Source organism: Acanthochromis polyacanthus, chromosome 5 (genome assembly GCF_021347895.1).
Source record: "Acanthochromis polyacanthus isolate Apoly-LR-REF ecotype Palm Island chromosome 5, KAUST_Apoly_ChrSc, whole genome shotgun sequence".
Taxonomy (NCBI): domain Eukaryota; kingdom Metazoa; phylum Chordata; class Actinopteri; family Pomacentridae; genus Acanthochromis; species Acanthochromis polyacanthus.
In genome coordinates this window covers 12,144,418-12,157,280 of record NC_067117.1, presented here as the reverse complement: position 1 = coordinate 12,157,280, position 12,863 = coordinate 12,144,418, and the positions used below count along the sequence as shown (strand labels likewise).

The window sequence follows — 12,863 nt, the reverse complement described above, 5'->3', positions numbered from 1 at the left end:
AACTTTGTAAGTCTGCAGTTTAACAAAGAAGAAGTAATGCACAGCAAGATTATCAGAGCTTTTTTGCTGGAAGCGGTGAGAGTAAACAGAAACTGCATGTGCACTTTAAAGCCAAAACAATAAACTAAAAGGCACTAAGATGCTCTATCGTGCTGAAGGAAATGTGAGTGATAATTCTTTCCAATGACTTGACTGATAAGGACAGGATTCAGGAAGATTAGAAAACAAAATGACCTAAAATTCCACACCAGTTGAGGGAAAATGTGTTGATTCCAGCATTAGGGGTTGAGATGGGGATTTTTAGCAGCATGTAGTCATGATCACGTTTCCTAATTAAAATGCCTCGCATGATGCTACATTCACACGATGGAGGCTTTTTCTCACATTTTAACACAGTCACACAAACTAAGTCTAAATATAGAGCAGCTACTTCGACTCCTCCAGGTCCTATCCAGCTCTGAGCTCATTCTGCCCCCCACTCTTTGTTCTTTACAAGAATCCGTCTCCGTCCGTGCGTGTTGTCTGCTGCTAATGTCCCAACATCCACCTGGGAATCTGTCATCGGCTGGGCTGTTAACTACCAGCCTGCTTCTGCTCTGTCACCTTTAACCTGCTGTCAACTCGGCTCACAGCGATTCAGCGTCACCTTTATTTAGCTGCAGAACTGCTATCAGCTTCAGTAACAGAGAGAAACTTACTTTTAGCCTGTCTTATTTTATATGAGATTGGCTGTCCACCTGTATTGTGCCTGTGGGCCATTGACAACACTGACCTTTTGGTACTTGTAGGCCAGATAAGAATGGGGTGCTGTGGGGCTCAGTAGGTGGTGCTATTAGTTTGCACAGATACTGCCCTCAGGTCTTCTCCCCCTGCACAGCCAGGACTGTGTTTGCTTTTCACCACTGCCGAGGCAGAGATGGCTGTAGTAGAAGAAGAAACCGACCCCATCCCCCTTCACATTACATACTTCAGAGTTTCTCTTCTCATGTTAGCCATTTTGTAGATGAGCTGCAATCTGCACTTAGTCACAATGAGCAGTTTTATCTGCCGCTGCCTTATTTGATTTCAGTTGTGAGGGATTTTGCAGTGTGGAGAATTTTCTTGCATCTATGGATTTACATCTGTTGTGTTTTGTGGGGTTTTGTGGGAAGGGGAGGTGCACAGACGAGACAGTAAAAATGCAGTGTCAGACACTGACAGGCCAAGCTGCAGAATTTCCAGGCATGGCAATGACAGTTCTTTTGGGATTGCACGAGTCAGATGTTGCTTGCGCCGCAGTCCAATAGTGCCCAGAGCTCTGAGCGTTTTGACAGGCAACACCGGATTGCCAGCAGCATGGGGAGACAAGCGGTTCAAGCACAGCTCACGCAGGAATGCAATCAGTATCAGCCACAGTTATGAATGAATCCAGTTTTTTTCTATTGGACATAACAATGAAGAGAAAAAAAACGTGGCTTTTGATATTTCAAACCACGGGATGCTCTCCACTGCATGGCAGATCCCTACTGAGTACTGTGTTTCCAATGCAGACATTCTGCTGCAGCTGGTGGCAAAGTCTGATTATGTGCTCTACTAAACAGGAACTCTGGGTTATGTAGTAGGGTGGCTGCTCAGTGGCCAGCACTGGTAACACACTAGGCTTGACAGTGCATGCTGACTGTCCTCCATTTAAGATGCATCTGGCTGGCATCATTTCATAATGTGCACATCAGTGAACAGAATCAATTACAAATGTGTAAGTAAGACATTTCAATAATGACAATGCTTTTCTACCGATTTCCTGACTAAAACGAGCACAGTTCCTATAGGAGCTGTTTCTGCATGTATTTTTTTTTCAGTGTAAGGCCACTGTATCTGTGTCAGTCTTTTTCCCCTCTGTGTGTTACTTAGTACACCCCCTCCCCTCCTTCTAACGACTACACCATGACTCCTGCTCATTCTCTCTTGAAAAGGATTGCTGGAAGGGGCAGAGAATCAATATGGTAAAGCCTGAAAGACAAGACCTGTTAATGTAATAGGAGCGGGTGAAATACCATGAGGCACAGAGAGGTCAGCTCTGGCAAACGTCCCAGCAGCAGGAGACCAGAGCGGTTTAAAGCACTGTATCACAAATACAATCAGGTGCTCAGTTGGATGGACCGTGCAGCTGTGTGGAGATATTTTTCTTGATAGTGACAAAATCAAAATCTAAAACATGTTGCACTCGTCCTTTCTGGAACACCACGTTTTATTCAGATATTTCCTAGGTTGTTCGCTGATTTCTTATCTATAGCAGTTATGTGACATACAGATTACCACCAACACTAAATGTACAGTTAATTACCGAGTTTTAAAGTAGTTTTAAATAGCTTGTAAAAAAAAATGCAAAGCTCGCTCACACTTACAAATAACATTAAAACATCTGCAATGTTACAGCCAAACTTGCGCTGCTTCTTTGTATTGAAAAATAAAGATTTTCCCACTTTACCCGCAGCACTAATACTAATAAATTCTAAACAGAAAAAAGGTAATAAATTTCACAGGAAAGGTAATCAAATAAAAATATTTTTATAGCCAGTCTTGTTGCTGAAACCGTAAATTGCAAGTTTCACTTGAGATGTACTCCTTTGACAATCTGACACCTTTTTACTCCAAAGATTTGCTTCATCATGCTCCAGCTATAAACAGAAGCTGATCTATGTGCTCCATGAAAGCAGCAGCATCATATTTCCCCCTACAGTTTTAAAGCGCATGTAAAACTCAAGGATTTTACAATATAACAACACCAGGGTGAGACAAGGTTGGTTTTATTTTTCACTGTAAACTCATACCACGGCGCTGTGTGGAAAGGTTTGTGACTCCCCAGGTGCAGCTGTGCTGTAGATGCGTCTCAATTAGGGCTACAGGCCTCATAGTGGAAACGGTGCTGACTGGTGAGTCACAGCATCAAATCTGACAAGAATGAGACATTTTGGCTGAAAGAATAACTGAAAGGGGTGAAGCATACAGAAGCAGAGAGCAAGAAAGAGACATCAGCCATCTCCACTATTTCCTTGTGTCAGCTAATATAAAACGGTCATTCATTATTGATGTAAGAGAGCCATGAATATTTCTGTTTTTCATTACACCGGGGCAAAATCTAGGCTTTTCTGCCTAGAGCCAACATTGTCCAATACAGGCAGTTTTAAAGAAATTGCATTATCATTGGTTTGATCCACGTGTGCCAAAATTCCTGTGGATGGTTCCTTCAAGTCAAAGCTTTATCATTGACATTGGTGTGAGCTTTATTTTAACTGCACCCTCAGCTCGGCTAGAATTTGTCATTCTGCTGATTGAAATCAACAGGAAAAGGAGAAATTTGAAACACTCAACCCTTTCAAAAAGTCCTGTGGTCCATTCACGGTCTCTGTGACGACGACGACATGGTTCCCTAGAGGGAGAAATGAATTTCCTCTTGATTTTGATCTATTCATGTGTACTGCCACACTATGCCTCTGTGATTGCAGTCAGTTAGAGCAAGCTGGAGCTCTAATTAGCCTTTGTATGCCCCGCTGTATTTGCCATAATTACCCATCTGCGTGAGGGTCTTTTGGATTGCACGGTCACATTTACTTCAGACTGCAGCCACTGTTCATCACTCTGAATGTTACTCCCAGGTAACACACTAAGCCTTTGAAAAGGCGCTTACAAATCAAAAAAACTAGTTTCTGTCTGAAACATTGCAGCACAGAAATATATCAGTGGTTCTTGTTTGTTTCACCACTCCCATCCTCACATCAAACCAGGATCAGTACAGAAACAAACTGTAACATTTCAGCAAACGCTTTGAAGTCTTTCTTCAATTGACTTTCCTGGTCGCTCATATTTTTATGGTGAAACACCGACTGTATTTCAGGTGGTAGAGAGGCATGTCCACTAAATGCTGGGTTGTCAGTTCATCTCCAGCTCCTCCTGTGTAACATTTCGGAGTGTCTTTGGGCTCCTGACAGCACGGCAGCTCCGCCAACTGGCTTCTGTACTGCTATAGTAAAAAGCTGTTGTCCATTTACCTCATATTTTTACAGTAATGTTTTTACAGTGTAACGTGGAGCTCTGTTTGTGAGGATAGTGGTGCTGAAAGCCTTGGTTAAACCAATGACCCAAACACATGTTTACAATGTCAGAGAGACACAGGAAGATAAAAAGTAACAGCTTTGACTTTAGCAATTTGTTGTTGAACTTTACAAAGACTATATTGACCGACGGGCAGAAGGCTTGGACTAAAAAACTTAGATCAAAATCCCTGAAAGGCAAATTATAACTAAATGAGTGCACATAAGAGACATGCTGTCCAGTGTACAACTTAATTAATAAGTTAAAATTCAACTTCAACACTGTCCTTCATGTGTTTACAAGTCACATTACCCATTCCTAGTAAAATGTATGTACACTTCAGTAATTGCACAGACTTTATAGTCGTTAAGATAATTTTGATTTTGTTTGTGAGAAGCCATGTATAAAATCAAACATAAATGTTATCGTTAGCTCAAGGCTAATTTTCCTCTGCAGTTGCCCGACAGGTCACAATTAAAACTTCCACTCAGTGACAGAACAACTCAAGCCTAACCGGACAAACAGGACAAAACACATAATACAAATTACAGACAGCAATACGTCTCACACACATGCACTTTGTCAACGGCATGTCTGTGAAATTTGAATTTAAACAGTGGGAACATACTATTAAATATTTGGTTAGAGTTTTTATAATAAAAACAACAAATAAATAAAGACCTGTTATTAAAATAATTAGATATTTATCAAAAGGAAATAAAAGCTCTTTTAATAATTAACAAGCGCATAATAAGTGAGTTGTGCTTCAGAATGATTTGCATGGCTGCAGGGGGGAAAATTGGCAATGTGCTGAATATGAAGAGGAGAAATTATTGAGTTACTCGTGTACGAACTAATTACTTTTACGACGAAAGGCTGATTTCTGTCATCTCAATTTTGAGTTTTCTCTGTTTTCTACCAGGGCCAGCAGCTGCAGCTGAAAGTGTTCATGACGTTATAGAGACTTAGCTCACATCAAGGGGATGTCATTGATTGCTCATGATAATTCGGCATAGATGCAAAACACAAAACTGCATTCAGTGGAACATTTACATTTTTTGGGACTCACTAAGTCAAGCCTTCTCATCTATTTGCCTTGGCATCTTGAGATTTATCGCTTTGCATATGCTCATTTTTGGGATTCAAGTCCAACTCGAGTCCAAATTTCAAATCTACAGCTCTACCTCACAGTTTTTTCTAAAGATAAACTGTCATGGTTTTACATAGCAGAGTTCCTGGAAATGCAAAAATATGAAGTGTTTTGCGGCTCCTGAGAGAAACGACACAAATCTGACACCAGACTTGAGTCGGTTTCCGTTGTGACTGAAAAATAAAGACTGGCGTTTGACATGAAAAATTACATCTAGGCATGTTAAAGAAATGATCTTCTTATCATCTCTGCCAGTGGTTGGAGGCTGCATTAGTTGTCACTAACACAACATGCCCATATACTGAACTGTTGGCGGTCAAGTTGTACTATATCAAATCCAGTTCTGATAAGAGAGAAGAATGCATGGAATAAAAAGGATGATATCTCTTGTTCTGCTGCATCAATTTTTATCCTGTTCTTACACTATGTGCCCTTGAGGTCTGATAAACATGTCAAAAATCATCATCCTTCTCATAAAACATTTGCAAAGGCAAATGCACATTTGCTTGCTTGTCGTGTTCTCTGTCACTGTGATATAAGGCACCATATTATGCTTCTTTGTGTGTGACTACCATTAACCCATTGATAAACCAAAGCCCGTGTGTGTTCTGCTTCCTGTATTGCCTCCAGTGTTGTTAGAGCACAAATACTATATCAGTTGTCATGCATGATTCAAGAAATGTGTGATTCAAGCAAAACTGAGCCCCAATCTTACAAAGCTGTCTCCATAGTTCCGTAGGATACCTTCAAATGACTTTTAATGAATGCGTTTAGTCAGTCACTCTTATAAAATCTTGCTATTGAGCCAGAGATCTAAGATTTTGCATCGTTCTCACAGATCGTTCTGTATTTAGTCATTAATAATCAGGAAAACATATTAAATGCTATCAGCAACATATCCAAATAATTTTGGGGTTTTATTTAAACATTTCTTGGATTTCTCATCTTTGATGGAGGGATAAATCATGCAGGAAGACGTGGTGACTTTTGTTCCTGACCTTTGTATTCGAGAAAGCATTGCACTTCCCATAATGTGATTTAACTGACCTGCTCCCATCTGTTTATCAATAGCTTGACAACCTGGATGAGCAGGCTGCACAGATCAGAAGAGAGCTGGATGGTCGTCTTCAGATGGCAGACCAGATTGCCAGGGTAAGTGTGGCTCTGTGGGAGGGCTGACATTGCTTTTATTATGCTTTTGTTATATAGTTAATATCTTGCTACAATGGTGGAACTTGCATAAACATCATGTATGAAGTGCCATTCATAGATATTGAATACAGTCTCAGAGAGTAGAAAGAATACACTATCTGTACAGGTTTTACTGCATGACTGCTACAAAACACATAAATACAATTTCATTAAACTAATATTTATGTTTTTAGGATTTTTGGAAATACATATCTGACTGTGGATCTTTGCTGAGTCTTTTCTCTTTTTGTCATGCAGGGAGGTAAGTTCCCCAAGTTTGTGTCTAAAGAGATGGAGGCCATGTACATTGAGGAACTCAAGTCCTCAGTGAATCAGCTGATGGCCAATCTGGAGAGCATGCCAGTGTCCAAAGGTGGAGAGTTCAAGCTCCAGAAGCTGAAACGGGGACACAATACCTCCATCATCGACATGGGCCAAGAGGACGAGAACACACTGTCCAAGTCTGATGTGGTCCTGTCCTTCACCTTGGAGGTATTATGCATTAAGAATGAGGCCAGTTAAGCATTAACAAAGTTCAGATCATTCTAACATAGCATACTGTGCAAACTGCTTTTGTTTAAAAAAAAAAAAAGCCTCGAATACTTTATAGTCATCAGTGAATTTGATACAAAGAGCGTAAATAGATAAAAACTACAAGCGCCTTGCAGAACTTTCCCGAGTTCCCCTGTGGATTTAAGCTGTCTAAGTGTCCTCTGTATGTAATTTCAGACTGATGATGTTGAGTTCGGGCCTCTCTGGGGACTATACCGTCTGTTGCAGGAGTCCATGTTGTTCTTGTCACTGAAGAGTTTATTATGACTGCTGCTGTTTGCTCCAAAACATTGTCATGATGCAGAATTAGTTTTGGACCAATCAGACACTTTCCTGATGATACCATGTAACATATGTGAATTTAAACATATACAGTGAGTATATTTATGACACAGTATTGTTATTTTCTGGACTTCTAACGACAGAAAAGTGATGCAAGCGCTATCATCTTTGAATTTCTAAACTCAGAGCTCAGCTACTTCTGCCTCAACCAGAACTTTTAAATCAGAACTGTCGTCGACTGCTTGTCTGCTCCAGACTAAGTATAGAAACAGACAGCAGACCTGTTCAGGGGGTTGAACAGACGCTATGTGAAGAACAGACTTGCACGCACACACATAGCACAAAAACCCGTTTACCTGCTCCTTAACGGGAAATGTGAGTCATCTTGTTATCAGCTTGTCTGAGACGAGCTTTCACCATGGAACGCGGAGCAATCACACCTCACTCCTTATGATGCAGTGCTATTTCAGAAGCAGGAAGTACATAATGTGCAAAGAATATGACCCCGTTTTTCTGTTTGTTCACACAGAAGTGAATACAACACTTCTCTGAGAGAGACTGAATGCTGAAATTAGGTATTATTTGGTAAAATTAAGTATTTTTGTACGTCAACAGTTCCCTGGTAAACCTTCAAGCATGTTTCCAAATGTTTGGCTACAGAACAGAATATATTTAGCAACCAACCAACTAGGATTATCGATTATAATCTGGCTGGAATCAGCTGAAATATAGAACTAATCCTATATCATTTGAACTGCATCCACACAGAAATATTAGTATGGTGATGCTGATGTACTTAATGTCCTGTATGATAATTGTGGAGTGAAAAAAAAAAATGTTATGTTTTAATGGTAACAGCTTATCTTTGATAAGACGTAAATCAATGTTAGATATGGATACTTTGGATTCTACTGGGTTCAAGTCAGGCAGCACATTTGGTCGTGTCATAGTTTTCACTTTTTTCTTCTTTGGAACTCAGAAACTGTGACTTTGGTAGTGTAATGTGGATCATTACCATGAAGGAAAATTCCTCTTCTGCCAGGATTTGCAGACTGAGAGTCAGCATGCCAGTCAGTGTTTGTGATACATCCACAGACATCAGTGGTGCCATCTATAAATGTCATCTCTCAAACACTTTTGCACTCATGCAGCCCCACATCATCACACTCTCACCGCTGTGCTTCACTATCAGGACTATGCATTCACTGTGCGAGTCCCAGCCAGGCTCACACCAAACACACTGTACTCCATCTGGGCTGAACAAAATTATCTTGCTCTCATCTGACCAAACAATGTGCTCCCAAACTTTGCCAGGCTTCTGTTCATATATTATAGCAAAGGTACAAACAAAGGTTGATTTCATGGACACCATTCATAGAGGTTGATATCATACCTTGTCCTTCTCAGTGTCTGAGCTGTCAAAGAAACTGTTATTTCCATACATAACTATTGTTCCTAGTCAGAAGTGTTGGCTTATTTGTTTTTCAGAGGTAGATTTTTCAAGGAGTGCTCTGTCTATGGCTTCAAGGATCAGTTTTGATTTTTTTGACATTTAGGTGATATTGTACAGGGGTGCAGTCACTTCTGTTGCAAACTATATTTAAGCAGGAAGCCCCTTGAGATTATAAATCTCTTTTTCGAAGGAGACATGGCCAAGAAGACACAGGATTCCAGAGTTGCAAAAAATGATAAAATTGAGAATTGACAAATTGACAAAATTGAAGAAAAAGTCAAACAAAAGGACAAAAGATACATAATACAAAATCCAGTTTAAGGCAGCACGGTGGTGAAATGGCTGTTATACACTTACTGGCTACTTCATTAGGTACACCTTGCTAGTAAAATACTGGACCCCTCTTTTGCCTTCTTCGTGGCATGCTTTCAACAAGGTGTTGGAAACATTCCTCATAGATTTTGGTCCATATTGACATGATAGCAGGCAGTTGCTGCAGATTTGTTGGCTGCACATCCATGATGAAAATCTCCCGTTCCGTTGAAAATCCCAGTAGATCGGCAGATTCTGAAATACTCAGACCAGCCTGTCTGGTATGAGTAACCATGCCATGCTCAAAGTCACTTAAGTCCCCTTTCTTCCCCATTCTGATGCTCGGTTTGAACTTAAGCAAGTTGTCTTGACCACGTATACATGCCTAAATGCACTGAGTTGTGGTCATGTGATTGGCTGGTTAGTTATTTGTGTTAACAAGTGATGAAACAGGTGTACCTGATAAAGGGGCTGGTGAGTGTAGTCACCTCAGCTAGATGGCTCTGGGTTTGTTTCTGTGGGTGCTTTCTTCCCACAAAGACATGCTTAGGTTAACCAGAGCCTCTAAATTGGTATAACAGGTATAACTGTGAGCCTGCACGGCTGTGTGTTTCTCTGTTAGCCCTGTGATGGACTAAGAATAGAATACTTTCATTCAAAGTGGACTCTTATCCTGACAGCACATATTTCTGCCTTTGTCCCATTTGGAATTCACGGTTGCAATATAACAGTTACCCCTGGCAGTGTTAGTGCTATGTTGTATTCGCTGAGCTATTAAAGACTGGATATAAGACTTGATGAGGTAGATTATGCCTACAAGCAGTTTCGATGATCGAGTTGTACTTTACAGGAAGGATAGCTGTAATTTTTATGGGCTGTTCCAGCTGAACATCAGCTAAAATCTACATTTTAGTACAATGGAGGCATCGGCTACAAGTGTAAATAGTCCTTGTGGCTGTGATAGTATTTCTAAAATAGCAAACTGGATGGATTTGCTGCCTGCTCATCTGCTGTTGAACCTTTTGCTCTCTAACCTCTTTCAAGAGATGACTCACTTCTTGTCTGCAACCTTCACTGAGGTATCTGTGCTTCCCAGGTGGTGATCATGGAAGTGCAGGGGCTGAAATCTCTGGCTCCGAACAGGATTGTTTACTGCACCATGGAGGTGGAGGGAGGCGAGAAACTCCAGACCGACCAAGCAGAGGCATCCAAGCCAACGTAAGAACCGGAGCTCACATGCACATTTGTTTTTCACATTCATTTATGTAAGCGTAAACTTTTGTCTACACCCTGTTGTTTGTAGAATTCACATTATAACACTTTCTAAACCTAACGCAGCTTTGGAACTTTTGCAAAGACTGAAAACAAACCTCTGGTGAGCCTTTCAAGGAAGACAGACTTTAATGAAATGTTGTTTCCTATAGATAAGCCAACAACAGTTTTGAGCATTGTAATTAAGATTATGTAAGGATAAGAGGAAGCGTAATCTAAGAGTCCTACTGCATCACACAGGGAAAACTGAAGTGGCTTACAGTACTTACAGTAAGCCGAGCTGCCAAGCTCTCCCACATCTCAGTAGCTTCTTAGTTGTAAGGACACATTTCCAGTCTTCCTGTTAGTGTTCTCTGATGTCTCATTCCCTCTTAAAAGCATTTTGTATGCAAATGGCTGCAATTTAAAGGAAATAGGGCTGTACACTTAAGCAAAACTTGAAATCTGTCAAGTGTTAGATCTGCTCGTGTTGTCACGCAAAATACATCTCTACTTAAAAAATACATATACCCCTAGTGAAATATAGGTGGGATGAGTAGTAACATGAAATCCCTAAACCTTTGGGGAAACAAAAACCTTTAATGTCTCCGTTGTGTAAAAGCTGCTTGAGTCATTTATGATTCAGAGCTGAAGCCAAAACCTTTTTGACCAGGTTGATTTCTGACTCATTCGATCAAGGTATCAAAACTCTCAGTGTAATCCCACAGTATGTCAGCCACAAAACAAAACCAGAGCACTTGTGAGTATCCCTCCTTCTTCTCAAAGCTATTACTGTTTGCATACATCGTGAATTATTTGGATATCTCACTTCTTGTTATGCCATTTTAGACCCTATTTAAGACAATGATGGTGGTGAAGAAAAATATACCTTTTGCTAAATATATCTACCGCATTTTCATCTAATTAATCATTTTTACACAGTGGAGGATACAAGAGGAAACAGCCATGAAACATTCATGCAAATATGAGCTATTTTAAGGCCCAAATGTCTTCTTCTGATCTCCCTAATTCAAGAGCCATTTTATGAAGAGAGTATGAGAGAGATGGAGGGACATGAATGAGGGAGGGGATTAGAGGAGAACAAGGCAAGGGTAGTGTGTGCGTGTGCGCCTGTGTATATTTGTATTACACATATTGTGGGGACATTTATCCATTTATACATGACATTTTGTGTGGATCCATAAATGTAAATTTTAAGGTGAAGACTTGGTTTAAGGTTATAGTTACGGTTAGAAAATGTGATCACTCTGAAGTGGTGGAAACGGGACTGTGTGTTATTACACACACGTACACACGATAAAAGGACACACACAAACACACACGAGATAAATGTATTAATGTACAGGCTGCTGCAGGTTATTTGCATACAGTAATTGGATGCGTTCAGCAGTTGTGTGCTTCTACTGACATTCAGCTTATTATAATGATTTTACATTTAACTTTGATGAATCGATTAAGGGGCCGATGTAGTTAACGCTATCGTCTAGTCGTTCTGCTGTTTATTTTTTCATTTGACCCACTTGAGTGTACACGGGGCTTCATATGTTTTGGAGAAAGAGCCGCAGCTCCACTAATAGACCTTAGTTTGAGCCACAAGGTCACCTTCATGCCAGCACAATGGTTCCATCTGAAATCAACACAGCTTGCCGCTGACTCCTCGCTGTCAGTCAGCAGCTTCTCTGCTCCTCCTGAACATGCTGCAGCTGCAACATCTTTGTTATATTAAGCAGCGATTAATTATAAATGTTAGAAATGCTCATAAGAAACACTACTTCCCAATTCTGGAAACTGACACCACTTTCTCCATACCTCACTGCAGAGCGAGAATCCAGGCATCTATATTACTTGGCTAAGGCTAAATAAAGCAGCACAACACGTTGGCAGCTATGGATGGAAATGAGAGGCAACACAAGCTCATATATGTTGTCTAACATGATTACAGCAGCCTGCATTCTCCTTGTGTTTTTTTGTTCCTTGTGATCCATTTGCCTTGTGAAGGCACAGCTGGTGATGAGATTCAGTCATAAGTGGTTTGCTGTTAAAAGACAGGCTTTTTAACAAGACTACTCCAAAACTGCACTCCAATAACAATGTCAGAGTAATGAAGGACAGCTTGAAACTAAACATATCAAAATCGATTCAGCAGAACCAGAAATACAGTCTTTTTTTAATCCCACACATTTTTCTGGCTTGTCAAAACCTAGAGCCTACATAATACATAAAATACTACCTGCTACACATTCAACTCATTGAGCTGTGGCCTCAAACTGATCTGAGGAGTTGCTGCAGAGGCCTAGTAAACTTGCTTATTTCAAACTTTACTTCCTCTGTTTTTTATTTGTTTTTTTCTCTGAACTGACACTGGTGTAAAACATGTCAATTTAATCCATCAAATTTAACTCGCAAAATGTTTGCAATTCCAATATCAGGAGAAGGGGGGACAAAATCAATGTTGGTGCCAAAATTTGAGGTTAACAAAATTTATATGAGGTTACAGCAGTCTGCGTCAAATTCATGAAGTAGGTCTCTTTTGAAGTTTTTGTCTTTTTAGTACCAGATTTTCTGTTTTTCTGTCTATAT

General features: G+C 40.3%; 1 protein-coding gene across 1 annotated transcript in view; it reads left to right on the top strand.

The window, feature by feature from the left end:
- Nucleotides 1–12,863, top strand: part of cadpsb (Ca2+-dependent activator protein for secretion b) — a 48,572-nt gene that overhangs the window by 4,051 nt on the left and 31,658 nt on the right. Inside the window, 3 exon segments of the mRNA XM_022189271.2 lie at nucleotides 6,293–6,373; nucleotides 6,671–6,904; nucleotides 10,108–10,229. Of these exon segments, the coding sequence (XP_022044963.2) occupies nucleotides 6,293–6,373; nucleotides 6,671–6,904; nucleotides 10,108–10,229 (437 nt within the window).